This window comes from Leishmania major, chromosome 24, assembly GCF_000002725.2.
Source record: "Leishmania major strain Friedlin complete genome, chromosome 24".
Classification (NCBI taxonomy): domain Eukaryota; phylum Euglenozoa; class Kinetoplastea; order Trypanosomatida; family Trypanosomatidae; genus Leishmania; species Leishmania major.
This window is the reverse complement of record NC_007265.2, coordinates 342256-366108: the sequence shown is the minus strand read 5'-3', so window position 1 is coordinate 366108 and position 23853 is coordinate 342256. Positions and strand designations below refer to the sequence as shown.

Genomic DNA, 23853 nt, shown 5'->3' with positions numbered 1-23853 from the left:
AAGGTTAAGTGAGGGGTAGGGGTAGGCGGGTGTGGAAGGAAGCACGCGGCAGAGGCCTTGTCCCTTCAGGAAAGAGAAGAGGCGCTTGCGCACAAGATGGTTACTGGTTGTTGTTGTCGTGGTGAACGAGAAAGGACGGGCAGACAGGGGGCAGGGAGAAGAAAGGAGACACATGAGTCGATCCTGCGCGTGCGCCTTGCGCCTGCGCGCATGTACAGACGCCTCTTGCTGTCTGCGTGCACCTCTTCCCCCTCGCAGGAGGAAGATGCTGGGCGAGAGAGAGGAAGGTGCAGCCCATTGTGTGCACGTGTGCTCAACATCCATAGAGAGCACCCCTCACTGACGATAAGCCGCCTTCAACCTCCACCTCCGCCCCCCCCCCCCCCCCCTCATGGTGTCTCACAGAGGGTGCGGGCATCGACTTCCACAGGACGCGTGTTGCACCACCCCCGCGTCTTCTTACAGGGCTCTAGATCTTCACGGTGGTCTCGGCGAGGTAGGTGCTGCTCTCCGGGTCCTGCCGGCGCAATGAACACAGCTCCAGCTCCGGGATCTCGAACAACTGCCTGCCATCCTCACCCGCGCCGATGGCTGCCTCCTGAAAGGCTTCCATGATGGGCCGCGCATCGAATGGCCGACTTGCCGCACGCCCTTTGCGCCACTTCTTGTCCATGATTGTCACGTGCAACACCCGGCGTGACTTCTCCGCCTCTTCGGGATCGTGGATGAGCTCAGCCAAGCTCTCGTGCAGGACGCGCTGCAGCTGCTGCACCGTGGCGAGCCCAGCCGCGTTATCGATGCCCATGTACACGACGCTCGCCTTTTCTGGGTGGTAAAACTCGTTCTGCCGACCTGTTCTCATCACCTGCAGCCCGCCACCGAGCCGCACGAGCGGGTGACGGTGCACCGGGGCGAGGGACGCGTCTCCGCTCAGCGCGTACGTTGTGTCCTTGGACGCTGCCCACTTTTCTTTCGTCGCTGCCCAGGCAGAGGCGAAGGGGCCATGCAGAAGCTCCTTAGCAAACTCGACATCTTCACGGCGTGGAAGCGTGAGCAGGAGCAGCGTCATGTGCAGTTTGACGGCGCCGGTCACAAGCTCCGAGGCGGCCGCAGACTTCGAAAAGGACGAAGCCGCCGTCCCACCAGGCCCGGCTGCCTCACCCGCCGCAGCGGCGTCCCCCTGCTGGGCCAACTCGTCGTACTTAGCGGCGACAAAGCTGCGCAAGTCCGCCAAGATGCTCGTCGCGTTCGCCGCCACGGCGGGCAGCTTCCCAAAGGGGATGGACACAAAGTGCGTGAAGCCTCCATTGACCTTCTCCGCTCGCGGTGGGCGGCGCTGCGCATGGGGTGCCGGGCTCGGCACACCCTCCTCGTCGCACTCACTGCCACCATTATCATCACCTGGACTGCAGGATTCTCCAGTCGCGTGATCACCGCCGTTGGGCTCGTCGTTCCAGACCATGACTTCGTCGACATCCTCCACGGCCGGCCTCGTCGTCGCCGAGTCCGCACCAGCTGCGCTACGATGCGACACCGCCGCACGGGGCTTCGCGGCGGGTGTGTGCGGCTCCGTGAAGACACGGTAGGTGCGATTCGTGAGGGAGACATGCAGCAGGCGAACACCAGCATCTTCGCAGGTGCCAGGACGCTGCACGCGCGTGAGTGGTCCTACCACCTTGTCGACGACCGCGGGACCGCCGGCATTACGAGGACGGGAGGCGGCGATGTGACTGCTGCACCCCGGCTCTGGGGAGAGGCAGAACGCGCACACGTGACGTATGTCGGCGCTTTGCTTGCCACACGCAGCGCACCGCCACTCGCGCTCCGGCGGCCTCGTGAGGGCGACGCGGCGACCGTGCGGAGCGCGGGAGTCGCCGTACACGTTGACGAGCTGCTCGCGCGTGGCGGCGTCGACCCTCTTCTCTGCCTGTACCACCGCAATGTCCTCCTCCGTCATTGGTTGGACGGAGGAGGCTGGTGCGATTAAGTGCGCCATGACGTCCCCACACTCCACAGCGAAGTCGCACACGCGTGTGAAAGTTTCTCCCGCTGTGTCTGCGGACGTCCGTGGTCTGCGAGTGAAGAGGTGTGGGCGGCGTGTGAGGCTGGAGCGGCTGAGAGCAGTACAAGGATGAGCAGCGCTCACGGTGCGGACACACCCGCACATACAACGCGAGGGACGAGAGCGAGAGAAGTGGCGAGGCAGCGAGGGAGGAGGAGAAGCTGGGAGAACATACTGACCGATGCCGGACATGGCGTGCTGGCAGCAAACGATGGTGCTTTTCTCTGCCTGTAGTGGTACGGGAGGCGCCAGCGTTGCGTTCTTATCGGTGGAGAGAGCGAAAGGGGTGGTGGTGGTGGTGGAAGGCAACGCATACACCCTTTGCACAGATCGTCTCACATGGCCGTTGGCGAGTTTTGCATTTGTTGTTGTTGTTGTTGGGGGGGGGGCTATTATGGTTGCCGGGGCCACTGCAAACGAGATCGAGAGAACAGAGGGGGGTGTGAGGCGAGGCACGGTCGCCCAGAGCACACGTCGACGGACACGCGAACGCATGGGGAGGGGGGCCGTCACCCCTCCCTCTATTCAAGTACAGATCCCCAACCCCTCCACGATCAATCTTCCGCCTCATAACACGTGTGCAGAGCTGCCCCACGAGAGTGCGACGTAAGAAACAAAAAATGCAGCGCTTCCTGCGGTGTGTACCCACCGTCATCTTCCACCCCTTCCCTTCGCCTTGCCACCCCGTTGCTACAGCGATCCGTCGTTGTCGATGTCGACAGCGTACGCAGGGGAGCTACCCGGGCGGTAGGGCGCGTATGGTTGGCGCGCAAGAGTGGCGGATATACGCTCGGCGCTCGCTGCCGCGGAGAGGGCGGCGCCAGAGCGCTCTTCGTGTGCGTGCGGCTGGGCGAGGATGCCGTGTGAGTCCTCATCGGAATCCAGTAGCAGCACTGCCGTCTGCGGGGTACTGTGTGCGGCGTAGGTGCCTGTGCCGGGATTCAGTGGCTCGTTCACCTGGTAGGCATCCGCGCCGCCGATGAGTTGCACCGGCGACGGCGCAAAGCGCTCCGCGCTGTTCTCAAGCAGCAAAGGAGCCGCCGCGTGGCGCCGGTCATCACCGTTGCCACTGGGGTCCAGTGTATCCGCGCCTCCCCTCTTCAGCTGTACGCGGCCGGTGACGGGGTGCACGTGTAGACCCATCGCAGTGAGAAGGCGCGCCAGCTGCGAGTCTGCCCCGGCCCTTGACCGGATGAGGTTGTCCACCATAGCCGTGAGCGTCTTGGACTGCATCTGTAGCTGGGCCGCCTCGTCGATCCGCTGCTGCCGCCGCTTCTGCAGCTCCGCCGCACGCCGCTTCTCGGAGTCCTCGTCGTCGGCCGTGTCAAACAACCGGTTGCGGCAGTAGTCGTGGTAGAAGGCCTCCTCAGCAGCACCGTACCGGTCGTCCATGTCGTGCTCAAGAAACATCTCGTACCGCCGCGCGTAAAGCAGCTCCGCCTGCGCGACACCGAGCATCGGGTCCTCGCTCAACACCTCCTGTGTCGACAGCGCCTGCGCGCGCGTCGCGGACAGCGGCTTCTCCAGCACCTTCGCAGCCTTCATGAGGAGGGAGAAGAGCTCGCGAAGGTGCATGCCGGACAGCCCATCCCGCTTGACCGAAGACTCCTCGATCACCGTCTTGAACAGCCACTCCTTAGCCAGCTTCTGCACGAAGATGCTGTACTCCAGCGTCGGGTAGCACATTAGCCGGTACACATATACGGGACGGGTCTGCCCGTATCGGTACGCGCGGCCAATCGCCTGCTGGTCGTCAGCTGGGTTGAAGCTCGTGTCAACGAGGATGACGCGCGTGGCGGCCGTGACGGTGATGCCGACGCCGCCAGCCTTAGTGCTCAACAGGAAGAGGGCCGGGCCGTCAGGCCGGTCAAAGTCCTCGAGCATCGCCGCCCGCTGCGCCGCGCTGTGGCTACCGTCGAGGCGGCAATAGCGGATTGGCCGTGACAGCTGCGGGTGCCGCTGCCGCTGCAACGCCGCAACCGGCCTGCGCCACTCGATGTTCACCTTCGCGATCATGTGCTCTAGGAACGTGAGAAGCTGCGTGGAAAGACTGAACAGAAGAACCTTCTCATCCCGCGCCATGGCAGCCGCGACCAGCTTAATGGCGACCAGCAGCTTCACGCCGTCCTCCAGGAGCGGGGTGTAATTCAGCGAGGGCGGCACGCACAGCTCCTCGTAGGTGAGCGAGGCAGCAGGGTAGACGCTGGAGAACGACTGCTGCGTTGCACGGGCAAACGCGTGCTCCTCGTCATCGCCGTCGTCGCTGCTGGTGCTGGAGGTCGAGTCTGCACCGGAGTGGATGATCACAACTGCCTCTTGCTCTTCCCCAACGCGCGTGTCGCCCTCGTCATCACCGACAGTACTGTCGGCCGTGCCCGCCATCCGTTGCTTCCCCGCCTCTTGACGGTGACGCCGCTGCTGCGGGCGACGCAAGCCGCCGGCCGTCGTAGAGGCATCCCAATAGTTGCTACCGCCGTAGCTGCTGCGCTTGGCGCCTGCTAAGTGGGGGCCGCATGCAGAGCGCTGAGCACCAGGCCCACCTGCTCCCACACCCTGCGTCGACGATGCTGTCGCCTTGCCCTTTGCCTCCCGCAGCTGTTCGCGCATCTGGAACAGCAGCTGTGGGTGCGCCGCGATCTTGCCCGAGTAGGACACGGCTGGCAAGAACTGCAGTTTTTGGCTGCTGTCGCGCTGCACCATCTGGATGAAGCGCAGATACAGCTCCTTCTGCAGAGGCGACAGGGGCACGACGACAATGTACTCGTGCAGCGGTGGCAGCTCCATGCGTAAAGGGGTGCTGTCGACGCGCTGCACAAAATGACGCACCTCGTTGATCAGTGTGAAGGTCTTCTTGCGCGCCAAGTCCACCTCCTTCTCCGAGGCGCGCGTGTTCGCCGAGGCCTCGATGGGCTGTATAAAGTACTCATGGAAGCGCTTGCGGCTGAAGTACTTGTGGACGCAGAAGTCCATCATGGCCCAGTACTCCTGCAGGTGGTTCTGCAGCGGCGTGCCGGTGAGGAGGAGGCGGCGCAGCGGGTGGAGGCCGCGGAGGGCCGTGACGACGTGCAGGTGTACGGACTTGAGCCGGTGGGCCTCATCGCACACGACGAGCTCGGTGAAGGGGTCCGCGTCGCCGCCGAAGGTCATGCCGCCTTCGTCGCTGCGGCGTGCTTGCAGCTCGTTGCGGCGCTGCTGCGGCGACGCCGTCGTTGCGTGGTTCGCCAAGTGGAAAGCGTGCACTGCTGCCTGAGCGGCACCGTTTCCGCCGGCATCTACCTCGACACCTGCGGCGCTGCCGTCCACACCCGAGTGAGGCCGCAGCATACTGTCCTCCTCCACAAGCCGCAGAAGACGCACGAGGGCTTCGTAGCCGATCAGCAGCACGCCACCGTCGCGGCGCCACGCGTGAAACATGTCGACTCGCTGGCGCGCGGGCAGCCCTTCGTCGAGGGAGATGGGGTGCAAGCGGTGTTCCCCCGGAAAGTAGGCGGACCACGTGCAAAACTCACGCTTCCAACCTGACTGGGTCGACTTGGGGATCACGATAAGTGCACGTGCTCGGCGCAGCAATGACGACGATGCGGCCTTTTCTTGCCGCCGCGGGAAGGCGGCCATAAAGAGATGCAGGAACACGATCACTTGTGCTGTTTTTCCGAGGCCCATTGTGTGTGCGAGAATGCACCCCACGGCAGGCACCTGTCCCACCGGCCCCTCCGCCAGCACACTCCACAGGAATCGAATACCTTCAACTTGATGTGGGCGCAGCGTGCGACAAGCACGCGAGGGTGCGACGGTGGAGGACGCGCTTTGCCGTTCCGAAGACGCCGCCGACGCAGGTGCAGCCTGTCCTGCTGTGGCGTCGGTAGGGGCCATGACGCAGTCGTGCAGCAGCGCCGAGGGCAGCAGCACATCCCACTGGCTGTAGCCGCCGACTGAAGCGTCCCAGTTGCTCACATTAACGAGTCGCCGGCACCGGTCACGCGCTAGCAGCTCCTCTCTCGTTGGCCGTGTAGTGGAGGAGGTGCATCCTTCCTCAGGAGTCGCGCCTGCCACTGCCGCGGATGACGCCTTTGCTGCACCGGTCTTGTGTACGGCGGCGGCCCCGCCAAGCAGCGCGGCGGCGACGGACTTGAAGTGTTTCGCATGAGCGTCTTTGCGCGCAAAGAAGCGCTCCAGCTCCTCTCGCACGTCCGAGGAGGTCATACTGCGCAGCTCAGCCAGGGTGCGCGGCGGCGGCGTTGACTGCACCGCTGGCAATGCACATGGGGAGCCACCGGCGTAAAGGACCGCCTCCTCGTCCTTATCTGCACTAGGCGTCCCCCCAGGCACGCTGCACTGCGCAGCGACACACTCCTTCATCTCTGACTCGGCCTCATCCTCTGTCTTCACGAAGGTTCCGTCACTGACGCTATTGGTGAGCGGGGATGACGGGAAGTGCTGCTGCTGCTGCTGCGTCTGTGACTGCGGTGTCGAGCGCAGCTCTGGCGGCGCAAGCCCGAAAAGGACGTCCTCCATCGTTGGCGAGACAGGGGTTGTGCCGTATGAGCATCCCCGGCAGTCATCCTCCTCGTCACTGGAGGAGGAGGAGGCGATGAAGAACACGTCTTCGCCACCATGCGCCATGCGTCTCTGCGCGTGTGCACGTCCGTTTCGGATGCTTCTGAGTTGTGTGTGTGAGCACTTCCGCTCCTTCGCGAACGCGCGGGAGAGGGTGACATAGATGGAGGAGGGGGAGGGGCGAGAGAGCGTTGCACCGAAGGGCCATCGCGGCCAGGCTCAGCGTGCGTCTTTTCATAGAAGCGCATTCATACTTGTAGGCCTGTGTCTTGGATGCACGGATGGGGGTGCGAGGCCACGCATCCTTCCAGCTTCCTATCGCAACGGGTGAAGACTTGAAGAGGGTCGGGTGGGCGGGTGGGACTCGCTCTGAAAACAAAGACAGTAGAAATAGCAAGAGAGAGAGGAGGGGCAGCAGGGTTACCGGGGGCACCCTTCTCACCGAAAGCGACAGCAAGAGGTAGAGCTGAAAGGTCGACCGAAAATATTGCTTGCAGTAGGGAATGGTCAAGGAGACAACACTTGACTGACGCCCGAACGTCGTTGCACCGCTGTGTGCCGATAAGGGAGAATGTACCAATATAAATAGAGCGAGCCTACAAGAAAAGGAGGGGAAAAAATAATAATAAACGAAAATTTCCCGCTGGGACGGGGACGAGTGTGTGTTGGGGGGGGCCCTCGCACGCGGGCCCTCGGAAGGGGAGCGAGCGAGCGAGCGTGGAACGTCCTTATGGACTGCACCAGGCACGCCTTCGCCATTCTAAACGAAGTGCACCCGTCGTTGAGCGCTCACGGCACCGCGCGTGTCGGCGGGGGATCGGCCGGCCACGCATGACGACGAGGCACGCGCACGCGCACCGGATACGCACACATGAACAACAAAGTACGGAGGCGAACACATCTTTTGCAGCGCTGCACCGGCGCAGTCGCCAGGGCATCCAGAAAGCACATACACACACACATACACACATCACGAAGTGGCGGCGTGGCCGCCGTTGCCGCGCATGTCCGTCCAGGCTGCGGTGTACACAACCGCACGCAAACGCACACGTACACCGTTCGCATGCGCCAGCTATGTACTTCGCATGCGGATGCGGGCACACAGCGACGTACATTAGCGTGCGCGCACACGCCGTGGCGCGGCGTACGCAACCAGCATGGAAGACAGATAGGTACATGTCGTAGAGGGATGGGCAATGAGAAAGGGGGAGAGCACATAGCATGGTGTGAAGGTGCGCCGTCCGTGAATATCCACCGCAACGGAGGATGTGTTACAGAGATTCAGAGTTTTCGGCGCTGCACCAACACCGAACTTCCCCCTCCCCGACACCGCATTATGCTCGTGGAAGTCCTCCATCGTGCAGGCATGCATGCAGACGGTCTCCTTGTCAGGCGTCTCTTGTTTGGGCGGCAGTGCACCGCATCCTTTTTCACGTCTGCAGCCAAGGACTCTTCGAGTCGCATCGAAGCACCCTGGTGCATGCCGGGACACACACACACACATATGCAGAGACCATCAGCACGAGTTGAGTGTCACGACGAGTCCATAGCGCACCGCGTGGTACTGAGGATGCGCGTGCTCGACATCCGAAAGTGCCGTCAGCACCTCCACCAGCAGTTCCACGCAACGGAGAGGAGTCCGCATGGGCGATGAAGGCTCACCAGCCTGCGTCGCGGATGTGTCGCGCAGAGTGACGTGCAGCTCTGGCAGGCGGGTCGGTGGAGTGGTGATGCCCATGGTGACGATCGAGGGGATGCTAAGCGGTGGCGAGGGGCCCGCATCTCCAACACGGGAGCCATCGCGACCCTGCAGGACTGCCGCGAGGGCTGCAGCACGTTCCTCCGGGGAACACCGAGGAGCCAGCACCACTGGAAGCTCCACAGCAGGCGCCGACAGCGAGGAAAGCTGCACCGTCACACAGGCGGCACTAGCAGATAAAAGGAAGGGCGAAGGACGTGCATGTGGAGCGGCAACGGCGCACGACGGCGCTACCACAGTCCGCACCACCTCAAGCCTTGTCAGGTACACGTCATGCATCATGTGCAAGTTCATCAAGCGGAACTGCCACTTGCACAGGTGTGCGTCGCCGCCGTCGCCGCCGCTACCCCGATCACTTCGCACGTACTCGAGGAAGGGCAGGCACGACAGCGCAGAAAAGTCGGTGCCGTCCAGGAACAACGGCAGCGGTAGTTTCGACGACACACTTTTCTTTATCCTCTGCTGCGGTGGTGGATGCTGGGCCGTTGCCGGGTGCATCGAGTCTTGCGAGGCGCCGCCTTTGGGGCATTCGATGCCCTCTTCATCATCGTCATCCTCCTCGTCTCCTCCGTCCGAGTCGAAGCCGCCGTCGCCGTCATTGCGTTGCTTCCCTGCAGTGGTGGTGGTGCTACATGCGCTGTTCCGCTGCTCCAGCTCGCTGCGGCGCTTCCGCTCGTGCCGCTCTACCTGCGCCGTGCGCTCGTCGACCCAGTGCTGGCACACCTGTCGCACTTCCGCGTCCGACAACGCGTGCCGGTCGAGGAGCACAAAACGTGTGCACGGAAGCGACTGCTCTGCTGCCGATGGTTTCCTGGCAGCGAATGCCGGCGGCAGCCGCCACACAAGCGCAGTGAGGAGCTCCTTGCGGACCCTGGTGATGTAGTATGCCGGGAGGCCAAGCGGTCGGTCTTGCTCACGAAGCAGTACGGAGTGCAGATAGGCGGACGTTGGCGTGTGCATGAGGGCGGAGGTGCTGGTCATGGCTGCTGCTGCCGCCGCCGCTGTTTTGCGTTCTTGCGCCACGACCGCCGCTGGCTGATAGCGTTGCATCCACGTCTGTATGCTTTGCCGCCGAGTGTCGACGGCTTCCAGCGGCAGTCCGAGGAGCCAGTGCTGAGTACGCGCGATCAAGTTGACTTCGACATCGTTTTTGGCGCTGCTGGCGGTTATCGAGGCAGATGAGGTCGAGCGATGTGCGGGTGGCCATTCGCTGAGCGGTGTCCTGTCTTTTGCCTCTCCCTCCTGCGCTCCCGGCAGCTTAGCTGCGGCTTCGCGAGCCAAGTCCACGACCCGCATCGCCTGCGGTGCGGCTTGGCTCACGCCTTGGAGGAGCGACGCTGCGCGTGCAGCCTCCTGGCGCTGCTGCTCTTGGTGTCGTAGCTGCTCTAGAGCGAGGGCAGGGTGGAGGTGCATAATGGCATCTTGCGTCATCTTGCCGTTGATTTTCTGCTGCTGCGATGAAGAGTGCGATGGAGGCCCGGCGCTGCGGTCGCAGATGTGTGCGCTGCGCAGGTGGCGAAATTTGTCCCACGCGGCCTGCGAGACGGTTACCTGCTGCTGCTGGTGTTGCGAACGTGCATGATTCTCCAGGTCGGAATAGACGCCCAGGAGCCCTGTGAGGCCGGCACGAAGAGCGGTATTGAGGCTTCGCTGCGCCGCCCGACGCTCTCGGAGCGTCTCCGCCTTCTCGTCCCCCATTACCGCATCCAAATACCCGAGGAGCTGCTCCATTGTGGGGAAGGCTCGGTAGCTGTGCCACTGACAGCACATACACACGGCGTAGTACTGAACGTTGGAGGTGAGCCGTATGTCGAGCGAGCTCACAGACTGCGTGCTACGGAGCACGTTAGCGGGGGTGGGAAACAGCGACGACGATGCCGCTGTGGACTTGGCCGTGCTCGTATCAATGACTTGTGCTGCTTCGGAGAATGGCAAGCTACCATGGCCGCCGCAGCGGGGACACAGGAAACAGCTGCGACAGCGCGCGCTGATGTGCAGCGGCCGCCAACGCATCTCCTCTCGTCGCTCTCTGCGCCATCGGTGCCGCTCCAGCTTCGCCTGCAGGGCCGGTGAGGGCGCTGTTAGTCGCGTGCTGCGCGCCAGCGCAGCGCGGACAGCAACAGCGGTAGAGGCTTCGTCTGTGGCTGCTGGTTCGGATCGCTGCGGTCGCCGCCAGTACAGCTGCTCCACTTCAAGTGTGCCACAAGACGGACACCGCCAAGCGAGGGGCACCGTCTCCACTGCAGGGCTGCGAGCGGCGCCTGCTGCTGTTACTGCTACGGACGGAGAGGACGACGGGTATGCGCTGCAGACCGACGGCGAGACGAGCAGCCACGGCGAGACGAGCGTCGCTGTCGGCAGCTGTGCCGCATCGGCAGAAGCAGCTGCTGTGGTGGAGGTAGTTGGGAGGACGTAGGTGTCAGCGTAGTCGATCCGAGAGGTAAACTCCGTGTCAGAGAGATGTATAGCGACGTCGCAGGAGAGATCGGCGGAGGGGTGCACGGCGGCCATCATGTGAGTAGGAGGCAGGACGCAAGGACGGAAGCAAGGGATGGAGACCCTGTTGCTGTTGTTGGTTGCTCAGGCGGTATCTTTCCCCACGTTCGATATCAACGCACCTGCGTATGTGCGCTTATAGTGCAGAGAGGGGTCGGAGTGAGCGAAGGCGATGTTGTTTGACGAGTGTGATGTATCAGCTCATGGATGAGAACGATCCCCCTCCCCCCGCTCTTTCCCACCGATCAGTGTCCCTGCAGCGGGGGGGGGTGGCTGGGGGGGGGCGATCAGCGGCACCTGCAGGATTCCCAACGGACGCACAGCCACACGAACGCACAACGGCGTGCCCTGTCTGAGGGAGGAGGGAGCAATAATGCGGGTACGAGACGGGCACACAGTCGTGGGCTGGGAACAAGAGGGGGAGGGGCTGTCCAGTTCTTCATGCTTGCATTCCTTGTGATTCTTACGCGCCTGACGCGGCGAGGCGCTCTACACTAGCACAGAATGGCTGTACATGACTTGAGAGGAGGGGATGGTGGGCGAGGTAGACTAGTGGAAGGGCGGTGCAGGAGAGGGAGGCGGCTATCGTGGCACTTCGGTGGCTTCTGCACTGGTCGGCTGACCCTGAGGGAGGCTTCTGTGGCTATTCGCGCGGCTCAATCTACATTCACACACACTCGCGAGAGAAGGGCCTCCCAATGAACCAACGCTACCGTCCAACCTTATCCCATCACACCACATCACCATACCCTTCGATCGTTGTCTAATGCGTGGATCATGGCTCCTGTGCGCATGCATTCCGTCCCCTCCTCCCCTCCTCTCTCTCTTCGGCTATCGTACATCGACACTGCAAGTGGACGAGCGAACAGAGGAGGCGACAACACACACACACACACACACACACACAGATGGGAGCATCTGCGGCGCACCTGTTAGCGACGGCGGTCCGCCTCCTCTTTCTCCTCCGGGTCTACCGGCACGCCATCGAGCCGCGTCAGCTTTGGCAGGCGTTGCAGCATCATATAGCGGTACTCCTGATTGCTTGCGGCGCTGCTGCAGAGGGGGTTGTTGAGGAAAAGGACGTCGACGAGCTCGGGGCACTGGTTCGCTAGGCGGTCGATCTCCGTCCAGCTGTTGATTAGATTGTTGCTCATGTACAGCACCCGAAGGCCTTTCAGCTTGTCTAGCCCAGTCAGCTTGTCGATCTTGTTGTACGAGGCCCAGAGCTGTTCTAGCTTCGGCAGGTCGAGCTGCTCGAGCTTGCGGATGTTGTTGCGGCCCAGCGACAGCACCTTCAGGTTCTTGAGGTCCTTCAAGCCAGGGCCGATCTTCTCGATGGCGTTCGTGCTCAATCCGAGATGCACGCACTCCTTCAGCGTCGAGATCTCCTTGTCCATCTTGGTAATGGGGGGCAGCATGCCAATCAGTAGCACCTTCGGCTCCTGCGCCGCTGCAACTCGCGGTACGCTCTCCTGCATCGCCTCCGGCACCCCGGCGAGCCGCCGGCGGTACTCGTTCTCTTCGAAGCGCGCAATGGCCTCCTTGATGCTCGTCGACGACGACATGAGCTGAAGCGAGAAGCAGGAAAATCAAGGCGATACTAATGGGACGGCCAATAAATCGTAGGCAGATGGGCAGCGAACCCGAAAACGATCTTGTGGGCGTGGTTGCGGTGGTGGTGGAGCGGTGATGGATGTGGTGTTTGGCTTAGATTGTTGAGTGCGTGTGGTGTGTGCGGTTGTTGTGCACGGTGGCTGGATGACGGATGCAACCACGGCCCCCGAAGCGAAGAGAGGTGCGCGAAGCAGTGGAAGAGGTAAGGGAAGGGAGTCCAAAGCATCAGCGGTCATGATGGCCAGGGGCGAGGTCGTGATAGCGGTTGCGTTGGGGAGAAGGGAGGGGCAGAGATGAGACGCGCTGCCCCCTCGACGTTTTCCTCCTCCACACACGCACACACACACACAGAGGTGCATGGCAGGCATGATGATGTTGTCAGTGCAAACAAAACCAACATACACATAAAGGGACGCACACCCACACGCACGCACGCACATACACGTGCAGAGCAGCACGACACATAGCCCATAGGTGAGGCCTGGGCCACCCCCGCCCCCTTGTTCCTTCGCCGTTGCCCTCCCGCGTCTCTTTCTTCGGGTCCATCGGCCTTCTATTCAATGCCGACAATCACCTTCGCATTGAGCGTCTGCACCTTCCACGAGACGCGCAGGAGCGAGGTCCCGTTGAGGCTAGCGACGCGCACTTCCGGCACTGGTGCGAGGCTCCACTTGTGCTCCTCACCGGCCGTCTGTGGATTGCGTGGGTGCCGCATCGTGGCGGCGTGCGCGGCAGAGCGCACCATCTCCCGTATCTCTTGCCGCTGATGGTGGTTCCACTCTCGCTCTTGGTGCCAGTGATTAAAAGCCACGGCAGCCTCGTCATGGAGACTGGGGTTCAACGGCAGCGTAGGGACAGAAGAGGCGGCCGCTGCTGCCCTGACGGCGCCCGGTGGCGAGCCGGCCGTAGTGGACGGCGGCGAAGACGTCGGTGGTAGTGAGGTGTTTCCCCGCGCATGAGCGACCGTCACATCGTGGCTGATCGGCGGAAGCCGCTCCGTGTCTGCCCGTGCGCTCGGCGGCGACGAGAGTGCACCCATCAGCGGGAGAAAGGCATCGTGAGGGAGAAGGTGGTTCACCTTACAGTAACCGATGTTCGGTGCAGGGTAGAAGCCAGTCAGCACCAGCGAGCGGGAGTGCTGGGCGCCGAGGACGACGACGGAGGTGAAGGCGCCGCCGATGGGGATGCGCACGTACCGCTGCCACGGCAGCTCTTTTGGGTTGCGGAAACACTGCCATATCATCCTTGTGTCCTCCTCTGCGCCAGGCAAGACGGCGCCGTCATGATCGCCGCCGCTTCCAAAGGCACTGCCGACGTCCGCGTTGGCCACCCGTCTACTGAAGTTGCGCACGCACTTCACCCCGCTGTGGTGGAGGTGCCTGGGTGGAATGTGCGTCGTCGGCGTGACCTGCAGCGGCTCATGCGCAGTGCGACGATCGCAGCCGACGCTGCCTTCGCTTTCGCCGGTGGCATCTCTGAAGGGTGCTCCTGTTGCGCCGCGCTCTGCATCAGATGGGCCAGTGTGGGCAACGACATCGCTGTCCACGGCAGCGACTGGGACTGCTCGGGCACCTCTGCAGCCTTTGCACACCGCACCCCGCGCTCCCGCTGCCTCTCGCCGCGACTCAGCGCCAGCCGCGTCTTCCTCCCCCGCTAGCGTAGCAGCGGTTCGTCGCAGACGCCTTCCGGTAACCGTCGTCGTCGCCGTTGCGCCGGGCGGCTTTGCTGCGTCAGAGCCCTCTGCACCCGTGCCGTCCTGCCTCTTCCTTGCCGCCTTGGCGACGGCCGCGCTCGGAGAAGAGGGGACATCGCGTGATCTGCTGGTGGCATCGTCGGCGCAGTCCTTCGGCTCAGCGTCGGCGAGCGCGCGCGTCTCCGCCGCGGCGCAGAGAGGGATGTAGAACATTGCCGTCTCGGGCGTATCGGCCTTGGCGCAGCCGCCGAAGTAGCACAGGCATGGGCCGAGTACGGGCAGCTCGAGCACTGTCATGGCGCCGAACGCGCGCGGCGAGGGCAAGCGCGGGCCTTGAGTCCACCATCGGCCCGTCCGGGGACAGAAGATCCATACAAACGACTCAGCCATCGGTTGGCCACCGGCGCTGGTTGACGCAGCACGCGGCAGGCGCTGCGGGGTGTTCACCGTGCTGGTGCTCGCTGTCGAGGATGCGATGTCGCTACTTGCGCCACCGCCTATCCCGAGAGGTACGGCGTGCATCGGTGTGGTCGCCGCGCTGTTCACCGCCGAGTAGCTCACGGCGGTCTGCTCCGGTGCGATGCAGCTCTGGTGGCCTCCGGCGAATAGAAAGACATCTCCGTGCACGGTGACAGCGGTGCCGCACACCTTCTCCGGCATCCGGTACTGACTCGACACCGCCGATCGACCACCGGAACCCGTCCACTCTGGCGGTGGCGCTGCCGAAAACGGCCATGTCGCGCCGGAGAACCAGGCAGTTCTTCGGGCATGGCCGGTGTTGTTTTCATGCGCGACACAGTCATCTCGATGCACCGTCTCTGGGGCCGCCGCGGCATCTGCTCGCGTGTGCGTCTGCTGCCGCCGCTGTTTCTGCTGCTGCTGCCGCTTGAAAAAGCACTGCGGCGGGCGTGTCTGCGAGATCCACGTGCGCGTCTCCACCTCCAGGACCTCGTATGTGTCCAGCACACCTCCTTCTGTGTTGTAGCCGCCAAACACGAAGATGTGGCCACCGTACGCCACGGCACTCGCGGCCGCCCGCTTCTCGCTGAGAGCCGGCAAAACCCCCCAGTGCCTCGTCATGGGGTCATACTCGTACGCGCGGTCGAGAACGACGCCTTCGTACGTCTCGCCGCCAAACATGTAGATGCGACGGTCATAGGTGACGGTAGCCGCCTGCGACCACACCGGGTCTTCCGACTGCTGCAGACCAGGCGAGCGAACCTCGCCATAGACCATCCGCTCTCCCGCAACGGCCCACTGCACCGCCTTGCGCACGTTGCCCCAAGGCAGTGACTTGGTGTTCTGCGTGCGGATGTCGACCGTGAGGAAGGAGGAGGCTGGAACGACTTGGGCGCTGCTCGCGTCCTGCTGCTGCTTCGCCCTGCTGGGCGCGCTGGTGCGGCTGCCCACGGCTGGGATGAGCCCCTGGTGTGCGCCGCCGGCGCCTGAAGCGGTAGCCGTAGTAAGACTGCCTGAGCCGGTGCTGGAGGATGACGCAGCCGGGACGGCCACGGACGGAGGCGAAGACGCACCCACCCTGGAATCCATCGCCACCCGCTTCAACGCTCTCGGGAAGTAGAAGAGGCCGTGCACTGGGTCTAGGAGATGGATGCCGTGCATCTGACGCAGACGGGAGAAGAAGTGCAGCGGGTCCTCAAGCACACAGTCCTGCCAGAATCGGCAGACGCGCGCGAGAGTGGCGGAGATGGTCGAGTAGTCGAGGAAGGTGAGAATGTAGCGCAGCAGATCGCGTGGGAGGCCGCCGAGGGTGTTGTAGTGCTGCGAGAGAAGACGAATAAGAAAGGCGTCGGGGGTGAGGCGCAGCACCGACGATGCGGCGAGGATGCGCTGCTCCAGCGCCGCAGACAGTTTGAGCGAGGATGGACCCGGCATGTTGCACGAGCCGCTGATAGATGACTGGGGGGTGGGGGAGGGAGAAGGAGAGCGACGGTGCATACGTATGTGTGTGTGGAGCACACAGCGGCGCCAAGCAGGAGGGGAGGGGGGAGGGCGGAGAACGGTGACAGAATAGAGGAGCGGGCCAAATATGCGAGGGCGTGGAGAGGGAGGCCTAAACTCGGGTCGGTACCGAGCTGAGACGAAGGGCTTGCTACGCGGACCATCGATCACTTTTCTGTCTGGCAAACAAGTGGAGATGCTGACGTGATTGCCAGGAACGACACACCCACACCCACACCCACACCGAGCTGGGGCAAAAAATAGTAGACGTAAGTGTGAGCAGAAGCCCGCACGCCGAGTCCAGCTGCAGGAGACAAGGCATGATACCTTAAGGAACGTAATCACTGATGCTGGGCGAGGGCGGAGGAGGTGAAAGCGGAGGGGGAGGGGGAGCAGAGGGCCAGCAACACGTGTATGCGTGCGTGTGCCTTGGTGGCGGTCGTGGTGCAGGGCGAAAGGGGAGTGTGTGTCGCATCATTCGCGATGCTTCGTCTCGTCTTTCTGTGCCTGCGCGCGTGCTCGAAGAAGGGCGTGTGCTTGCAGCGACAGGGGCCGTTGTGCAGAGGTCCAACGGCGGTGACAGGAGGGAGATAAGAGAGGCGAGGGGGAAAGTGTCTGTCTCTCTCTCTCTCTGTGTGTGTGTGTGTGTGTGTCTGCGTGCCAACAAAGGTGCTGCTGCTCGAAGAGGGGCAACAGGACGACGGCCACAACGAGAAGTGCGCACGCGGACCAACTCAAAGGGAATCGCGACAGGGCACCCGCCGGGGAGAACGAGGTGTGTGTGTGCGTGTGTGGCCACAGAGACGTGATCGCGTTTTTCGTGGCAGCAGTTCGAACAACAGGTGAAAGAGGGACGGAGTGACCAGAAGCAGCAATGATATGTTTACACGTCTGAGAATGCGAGAGAGGGCGCATAGCCGGGAGGGCGGCGGCAGCAGCAGGCTCGATCATAAAACTCGGAAACCTCTCCTCTTCGTCCTTTCCCTCTCAGCGGCGGTACACCGTCACACGTCACGAGCGAGCACGCTTGCCTGTGCTTCGTTTCGCCGACGGCGGCTTCGCGGTCTTGGCCTTTTGCGGCCTCGCGGCTGTGGAGAGCGGTACAGCGGCATCTCTGTCCGGGACTGACGGTGCTGCCACTGCGGCCGGTGCGGGGTCGCTGCCTCTGACATCAGCGTGCGCTACGGGGAAGGCATCGTTGCCGGGAGGCGCCGTGATGACTGGCCGCTTATTCTGTGCGGAGGAAGGTCTGCCGGCATCACACAGGTTGCTTCCCTGCTGCGGCGGTGACGATGGCCGCGGAGCTGCATCATGCGCTGGGGTACACGATAGATGGGAGCCGTCGCATCCGCCGACCTCTCGCCGCTCATGGCCACCGACGATGTTCGACTCGGCGTCGCTCTCGTCGGAGAGGTAACTCAGATCCAACGGAAGCTGCAGCGCCTTCCGGACGTCGCGGCGGCTGCCACCAAAGCCCGCCTTCCCTACTACCTCTTCCTCCGCAAGATAGTAGTTGTCCGTCCACCTGTTGGCGGCCTCGAGTGCAATGAAGGAGGCACGGTTAAGCTGCTCGAGTACCTCGGGCAGTGCCTGACGGGAGGACATGCTCTTGTGCTCCGCAAGCAGTTGAGCTCGCTGCAGCGCAAGCTGCTGAAGGCGCGCGAGCTCGGCAAGCACGGCTGCCTCGCCAGCTGACGCGTCTTCGCTGTCCTGCTCGCCATTGTCACTGTTGTCCAGAAAGCCAAGTCGTTCTCGTTCTTGAGCGAGAGATGCCGTGGCAAGCTCGTTCTCTGCCTGGAGCATGCCGTGCCACTCGCGCAGCTGCGCATCGGGCGTCAACGCGCACCAGCGCTCCATCGTCTCTGCCGACACCTGCTGTTTCTGCTGCTGCACCTCCGCACCGCTGGCCGTCAAGCGTCGCAGCAGTTCCGCGTATGACATAGGACACAAAGATGCCGCTGCACTGCTGGCAGAGGTGCTGCCCAGTCCGCCGTTCCTTTCCGGTTGCCGGCTTGATCGACTCGCCAGCTGTGTTGCTGTTGGTGGGAACCTCCAGAACAGCGTGCTCACGCCGACGCGATCCTCTTCGATGCGTCCCTCAGCAACCAGCAGCTGCACACACTCCTCAACGCTCTGGTAGATGACGGGTGTGTGCTTCGGGATAAGTTGCTGCAGCTCTTTCAGCGTGTAGGGATGCGGGTGAGCAGCCATCCATCTCTCGACGAAGACGACCTTCTCGTCTATCGATAGGCCCTTCCTCTTACCCTTCCTGGTCGCGGCGGCAGCTCTCGACATGATGCGGCTGCGGTGGTGAGTGTCTCTGTATGTGTGTGGGTGGTAGAGAGCCCAGCCAGACGCGTGTGTGGTGGCCTGTGCTTGCGTTACTGGGGCAGCGCGCACCAGCCACGAAGGATGCGGCAGCGGCGATCCAGGCAAGTGACTGGAAAACCTCGCCGAGAGCGAAGGCGAAATAGGGACGGAAGGGTTTGCGGATGAGTGTCCAACGGCCCGGAGGAGGATGGAGCGGGATGGTGAGCGGAGGGGCGAGGGCAATGCTCACGAAGAGGCCGCCATTCTATAACCTCGTTTCCACCGGCTCATTTTTTATGTTTTCATAGGGATGCGTGCCTCCTTCTCATCCGCCCTTCCCCCTTTCAGGCACCCTGTCGCCAGTTTCCCTATGTCTTCCCCCCCCCCTACACACACACGATAACGGGCGCGACCGTCATCCCCGTGACGGCAGGCGACGATCGGTGCGCTCCCCCCCCACACACGCCTGCTGTTCTTCCCTTTGCTTCCTCAGGTACGAGTTTCTGTTTACATGCGTGCTGTCTTCTCGCTCTCTCACACATGGGTATACACCATACACGTACACCTATATACATATCCCCCCCCCACACACACATACCCGCGTCTCTCTCCAGAGTCACCCACATGCACCCACGCGCGCATCGCTCTGTCTATGACGTCAGGCCCCGAAGCAGAAACCAACGCGATGGAAAGTGCTTATGATAGCAGTTGGCGACAACAGCAGCAGCAGCGGCGGCGGCAGCGGTCGCCGTATGCGCAGGACTTGCAGAGACCGACGGATAGACCGACAGAGAGAGAGAACGCCGCAGAAAACATGCGCGTGGGACGAGCAGACAAGCACGGACGGAGTGACCCTCCGCGGATGGTCTCGCGTGTCGCCGCACACGGATGCACTCGAATGTGCGACTTGAGCCCTGCGGCTTCTTTCAGATCAAAGACGCGGGCCAACAGCGGTTCGCAGCGCTGATGGCCTGCATGTACACGGGCTCACCTGCAATGTCACGAAGAGTGAAGGTCAGTGAGGCCTCTTGGGTAAGCGGTAGAGTCGAGGCGGTCCCGACCACCACAGCGGCGCTTCGGCTCACAGAAGAGGCGGCGGGGAGCGGCGCCGGGTGTGCACTGCTGTGGGTCCGTGAGCCCGACCGGTCTATGTGACGCCATCTGAAAGGCTCTGTTGGTAGACTGGTAGTGTCGCTGCGAAACTCGACGAGGGAGGAGCTGAGCGGCGCGGTGTTACCGCCGCCAGCCAGCGAAAAGGAGTTGGACACAAGATGCTGCTGCTGATCGTGCAGCCGCTGCTTGCGCCGCTGGCCCTCCAGGATGCGGCGCGCCTTCGCCTCCGAGGCGGTGCGTGGCGGCGGTGGGGCAGGCAGCGTGTTCTGCGCTACAGGGACGTACATGCGGTTGAGACTCGCACCCTTGCTGCCACATCCGAAGGCGAAGCAGGAGCCTCCTGAAGCGCCGCCTCCGCTTCCGGGAAGGCACCTCGGATTCAGCGAGAGTGATTCAGCCTTGTTCCCGTTCGTCGCTACCAGGCGCTTTCGCCGCCGCATGCAGCAGTTGTTGCCGTCCATGAGCACGTCCATGGCGGCGAAGACGGCGTCGGGGACTTGGTGAAGCTGCTGCGCGTCCACAGACTGCTGTGCGACGAGGCCAGTGCCGGTACCCGGGCAGCGGTCCATTTCACGGAACGTCACTGAAGACGGTGACGGGTTCAGGGATGAAGAAACGATGGCCGGAAGCACCGACGCCGCCGTCAGCCCTGGTGAAGCCACCAGGCACGGGAGCAGTGAGTAGAGCGGCATCGTAGGAGGATGCCGCTGCTTTGTCGTCGGACCCGAAGTCGTCGATGCCACACTTTCGGACAGAGGCGGGAGACGCGGCGCCGCTTGTTCGTCCATGTGCCCGAGACTTCTTAGAGCAGCTTGCTGAAGGGCGCCGACCGACACAACGTTGAGCTCGTCCGGCTCGTCGCCACCTAAGGCCGAGGCTGCACCGCTGAAGAGTGAAGCCTGGGTGCGCGGCGGTGGCCCCGCGCGGCGCTCAGCGTCACCGTTGGACTGCAGAGGAGGGTGTGTGGTGTGGTAGCCCTGATTCGGAATGAACGGCCCTTGCTGCGGTGGTGGCGAGGACGCGGCGGCTGCAGCGGCGAGCGCCGCGATCGCCTCTGGTCTACTGGGCGGAAATGCCGACGGCGGTTGCTGTGGGCGCGGTGACAGTGGCGTGGCGTGTGTCGCTTCGGCGAGGAGCGCTAGCAGTTCACTCTCGGTGACGATAAAATTCTTCTTTGCAAGGGTGGGAGATGTGTCCCCTTCGGCCTCGTGCCGACTCAGCCGCTGTTCCACGAGCTGTGTCACCATGTTCTCAAGAGCCGCGTCGAGCGCGCCTGGATCGACGCGGTCGGATTGTTCCGCAACGGCATCCTGCACCGCATTTGCGTTGTGCCGCGCGGCACGAAACATAGGGTGCGAGTAGAGAGGAAAGTGGTGCTCCCGCGTTGTCTCGGTGCCGCCTCGCTTGTGCGGTCGGGCCGCCACGCTGTGAACCTCAAGCAAGTCGCACCGCCTCTTCATTGCTCGAGCCGCGAGGTGTGTGTGTGTGTGTGTGTTGTATGTGGAGGGAGAGAGCTGTCGCGGACCCCTCCAAGTCCTTTTCGGCTTGTATGTTTCTGCTGCCTTTGTAGCTGCCGGTGCGCGTGTGCACGTACGTGCACTCCGTGAGATGAGAGAAGGAAGGAAGGTGCGAGAGGCGAGAGAGTGTTGCTCCTCCCTTCAAGGGATGCTTGCGCTTGGGTTATTCCTGGCGAGAAGGGCATCGACTGCCAGACGTGCATCATATAGAGAGATGGCCGTTGAACGCCCACCAAACACACACACACACACACACGTATGTATATATATATATATATATATATATATATATATATACATGTGTGTGTGTGTGTGTGTATGCATGTTCCTGTACACGGGTCGCATCCATGCGAGTCAAGCGTTGCGCCCAAGAGTGGTTTGCTTTTCCTTGCTCGCTGCCTGCGGCACCCCGCAACAAGATCAACACCAAGAGGGCCATTTCAGCCTCCCCCCCTTACCACTACACCACATGGCGGCCAACGGTGACACAGACGAAGGCAGTTGACAAGAGGTGTCATCGCACCATGCACACAGACGAAGACAAACACACACCCTTGTTTTTTTGGCATCGGTGATGAAGCTGAGGGACGCTTCTCTTCGGGAGTGGGGTGGGGCGAGTGCCACGCTTCAGACCGCCTCCAACACCTTCTTCTCTACTCACTGTCAGAGGCATCGCTGCTGCTGCTGCTCGAAGAGGACGCAGATGAGGAGGATGACGACGACGGTGACGACGACACGCTCTCTGTCTCACTCTCCGAGGCCGCCGCGCGCGCGCGTTTTCGCTTTGTTGTTGTCTTCGCCGTCAATGCCTTAGCCGTGGCCCGCGTCGAGCTCGTGGCGGCCTTCTTCTTCGCAGTTGGCCTGGCAGCTCCTTCAGCCGGGGCGCTCTTCTTGGCCCGTGGCTTGCGTGTCGCTGCTGCTGTCGTCGATGTCGTGGCAGCGCCCGCAGCCACTTTGCCGTTTTTCTTCGTGGCAGCCGCGTCACGGCCGCCTGTGACGCGCACAGCCGTTACGCCGTCCGCAACCACCTTGCCCGCTTGGCGATTGCCCCCGGCGCTGTTACCCCGATCGCCCTCGTCGTCATCTTGCGTCTCCCCATCGCCGCGCCTCAGCGTGCTCTTTGCGAAGCTGTCAAGACGATGCGTCTTGTTGAACTCACGCGTGAAGGCGCTCTTGACGGCGGTGGCGATGTTGGCTGGCAGCGCCATGGAGCTCGGCGACTGCATGTGCTTGTAGTGCGGCAACGCTTGCACGAGGTCCCAGTCATCGCGCATGAGGTGGTACTCATCCATGAAGGCAATGACCTCGGCAACGCCGTCCTTTCCCTTCGTCGCCAGCGGCACCGTCAGCGGGCGTTCCCAGCCGTGCGGTATGTAGTCTGCCACCACGTCCTCTTGGCTCCCTGACACGCCCTTCGCAGGGTGCGACGCCTGCATGGCGACACAGCGCAACAGACGGCGATTCTTGTTCGCGGAGGAGTTGTGCCCGAGCCACGTCGGGAACTTCACCGGTCGCTGCATGTCGAAGAACTTCTGCTGCCCCGTCATGAAGGTCTCGTACTTGCCGCGCGTGTACACGCACGGGGCAATGCTGGAGGACAAAACGTGGAAGCGGGACACGGACCAGTTCTGTTGATAATACATGATGCTCTGCGCCGCGTCCGACCGCGAGATCGATGTAGCAGCCTGCGAGACAGCCTCCATCCAATCCCGCCCATCCACCGGCTGCGGGTTGTAGTGCAGGTAGTTCTCCTGCACAAACATGTCGACTAGGTCGGCGTTGTAGTAGCAGGCCTGCATCTCCGCCATGGAGTGCCGCTCCCCACGCGACGTGCCCTGCAGCAAGAAGTACTCGGCGGCGCCAAAGAGGCCGGCATCGCTGTCCTTCGTCGACTGCGCGGCGCACTCGGCCAGCTGCCGCTGCTCGAGCGAGGTGCGGCTCAGGCACCAGAGCTGCAGGTTGTTGAGCATGTTGCGGATGTCGCTACCGGAGTTCTTGATAATGTCCTGCAGGAGCGGCTTGGAGAGCGAAATACCCTCGCGCGCCAGGACACGGTCGCAGAGGTAGTTCGCCACGATGGTGCACGGCGGGTGGCTAAAGCGCATGTCCTCCACGTAATTGAGCAGCGAACGCAGCTTGGGGTGCCAGCGATCGTTGCACGTGCACAGGATCGGGATGCGGGTGGACTTGAGCATCTCGATCACCTCGCCGACACCGCCAATGTCGCAGCCGTCCACCTCGTCCATTAATAGAATCACGTTTGTATACGACGTCGCGCGCGCGGAAAAGGCGTGGTTGTTGATGAGGTCCGACACGTTCTCCTTGAGCGACTTGCGGCTGCGGAAGTCGCTCGCGTTGTACTCCACAACGGTGCGGCCCAGTTCGTGCGCTACCACGTAGACCGTCGTCGTCTTGCCCACACCTGGGGACCCGGACAGGAGCACGCCATGCGGCTTCTTCGGATCATCGCTGGGACTAGCGATCGGTGTAAAGGCTTCCAGCCACGCCTTTAGCTTGTTCGCGCAGACGGGGTAGCACATCTCGGCAATGGAGTGCGGCTTGTACTTGTCTGCCCACAGCTCGCTGCGACTCGGCTCGGGGTTCGCCGTGCCAGCCGCCGATGCAGCCACTGCCGCCATTTCTCTGTGTTGAGGTTTGTGTGCGTCTGTGTGTGCAACACGGATGTGATGAACGAAAAACGAAAGCCGCTGAGTCGCCGGAGTGCCGAGGGCGGTGGCGGGTGAGGGTGGGGAGGTCAGGAGTCCTCACCGAT

At 62.7% G+C, this 23853-nt stretch overlaps 8 protein-coding genes across 8 annotated transcripts; all 8 read right to left on the bottom strand.

The window, feature by feature from the left end:
- Positions 1 to 469: 469 nt before the first annotated feature.
- On the bottom strand, positions 470 to 2254 carry LMJF_24_1060 (conserved hypothetical protein; the record flags this gene model as incomplete). The annotated part of the gene is made up of 1 exon (XM_001683569.1): positions 470 to 2254. One exon carries the CDS (start codon positions 2252 to 2254, stop codon positions 470 to 472), a length of 1785 nt encoding a protein of 594 aa, XP_001683621.1.
- A 498-nt stretch (positions 2255 to 2752) lies between these two features.
- On the bottom strand, positions 2753 to 6577 carry LMJF_24_1050 (putative helicase-like protein; the record flags this gene model as incomplete). Its single annotated transcript, XM_001683568.1, has 1 exon — positions 2753 to 6577. One exon carries the CDS (start codon positions 6575 to 6577, stop codon positions 2753 to 2755), a length of 3825 nt encoding a protein of 1274 aa, XP_001683620.1.
- A 1558-nt stretch (positions 6578 to 8135) lies between these two features.
- LMJF_24_1040 (hypothetical protein) lies at positions 8136 to 10892 on the bottom strand (the record flags this gene model as incomplete). The annotated part of the gene is made up of 1 exon (XM_001683567.1): positions 8136 to 10892. The coding sequence occupies one exon, from the start codon at positions 10890 to 10892 to the stop codon at positions 8136 to 8138; it is 2757 nt and encodes a 918-aa protein (XP_001683619.1).
- A 914-nt stretch (positions 10893 to 11806) lies between these two features.
- Positions 11807 to 12439, bottom strand: LMJF_24_1030 (putative dynein light chain; the record flags this gene model as incomplete). The annotated part of the gene is made up of 1 exon (XM_001683566.1): positions 11807 to 12439. The coding sequence occupies one exon, from the start codon at positions 12437 to 12439 to the stop codon at positions 11807 to 11809; it is 633 nt and encodes a 210-aa protein (XP_001683618.1).
- A 602-nt stretch (positions 12440 to 13041) lies between these two features.
- Positions 13042 to 16074, bottom strand: LMJF_24_1020 (hypothetical protein; the record flags this gene model as incomplete). The annotated part of the gene is made up of 1 exon (XM_001683565.1): positions 13042 to 16074. The coding sequence occupies one exon, from the start codon at positions 16072 to 16074 to the stop codon at positions 13042 to 13044; it is 3033 nt and encodes a 1010-aa protein (XP_001683617.1).
- A 1077-nt stretch (positions 16075 to 17151) lies between these two features.
- On the bottom strand, positions 17152 to 18435 carry LMJF_24_1010 (conserved hypothetical protein; the record flags this gene model as incomplete). The annotated part of the gene is made up of 1 exon (XM_001683564.1): positions 17152 to 18435. One exon carries the CDS (start codon positions 18433 to 18435, stop codon positions 17152 to 17154), a length of 1284 nt encoding a protein of 427 aa, XP_001683616.1.
- Positions 18436 to 19376: 941 nt separating this feature from the next.
- On the bottom strand, positions 19377 to 21023 carry LMJF_24_1000 (conserved hypothetical protein; the record flags this gene model as incomplete). Its single annotated transcript, XM_001683563.1, has 1 exon — positions 19377 to 21023. The coding sequence occupies one exon, from the start codon at positions 21021 to 21023 to the stop codon at positions 19377 to 19379; it is 1647 nt and encodes a 548-aa protein (XP_001683615.1).
- A 710-nt stretch (positions 21024 to 21733) lies between these two features.
- On the bottom strand, positions 21734 to 23719 carry LMJF_24_0990 (putative replication factor C, subunit 1; the record flags this gene model as incomplete). Its single annotated transcript, XM_001683562.1, has 1 exon — positions 21734 to 23719. The coding sequence occupies one exon, from the start codon at positions 23717 to 23719 to the stop codon at positions 21734 to 21736; it is 1986 nt and encodes a 661-aa protein (XP_001683614.1).
- Positions 23720 to 23853: the final 134 nt, after the last annotated feature.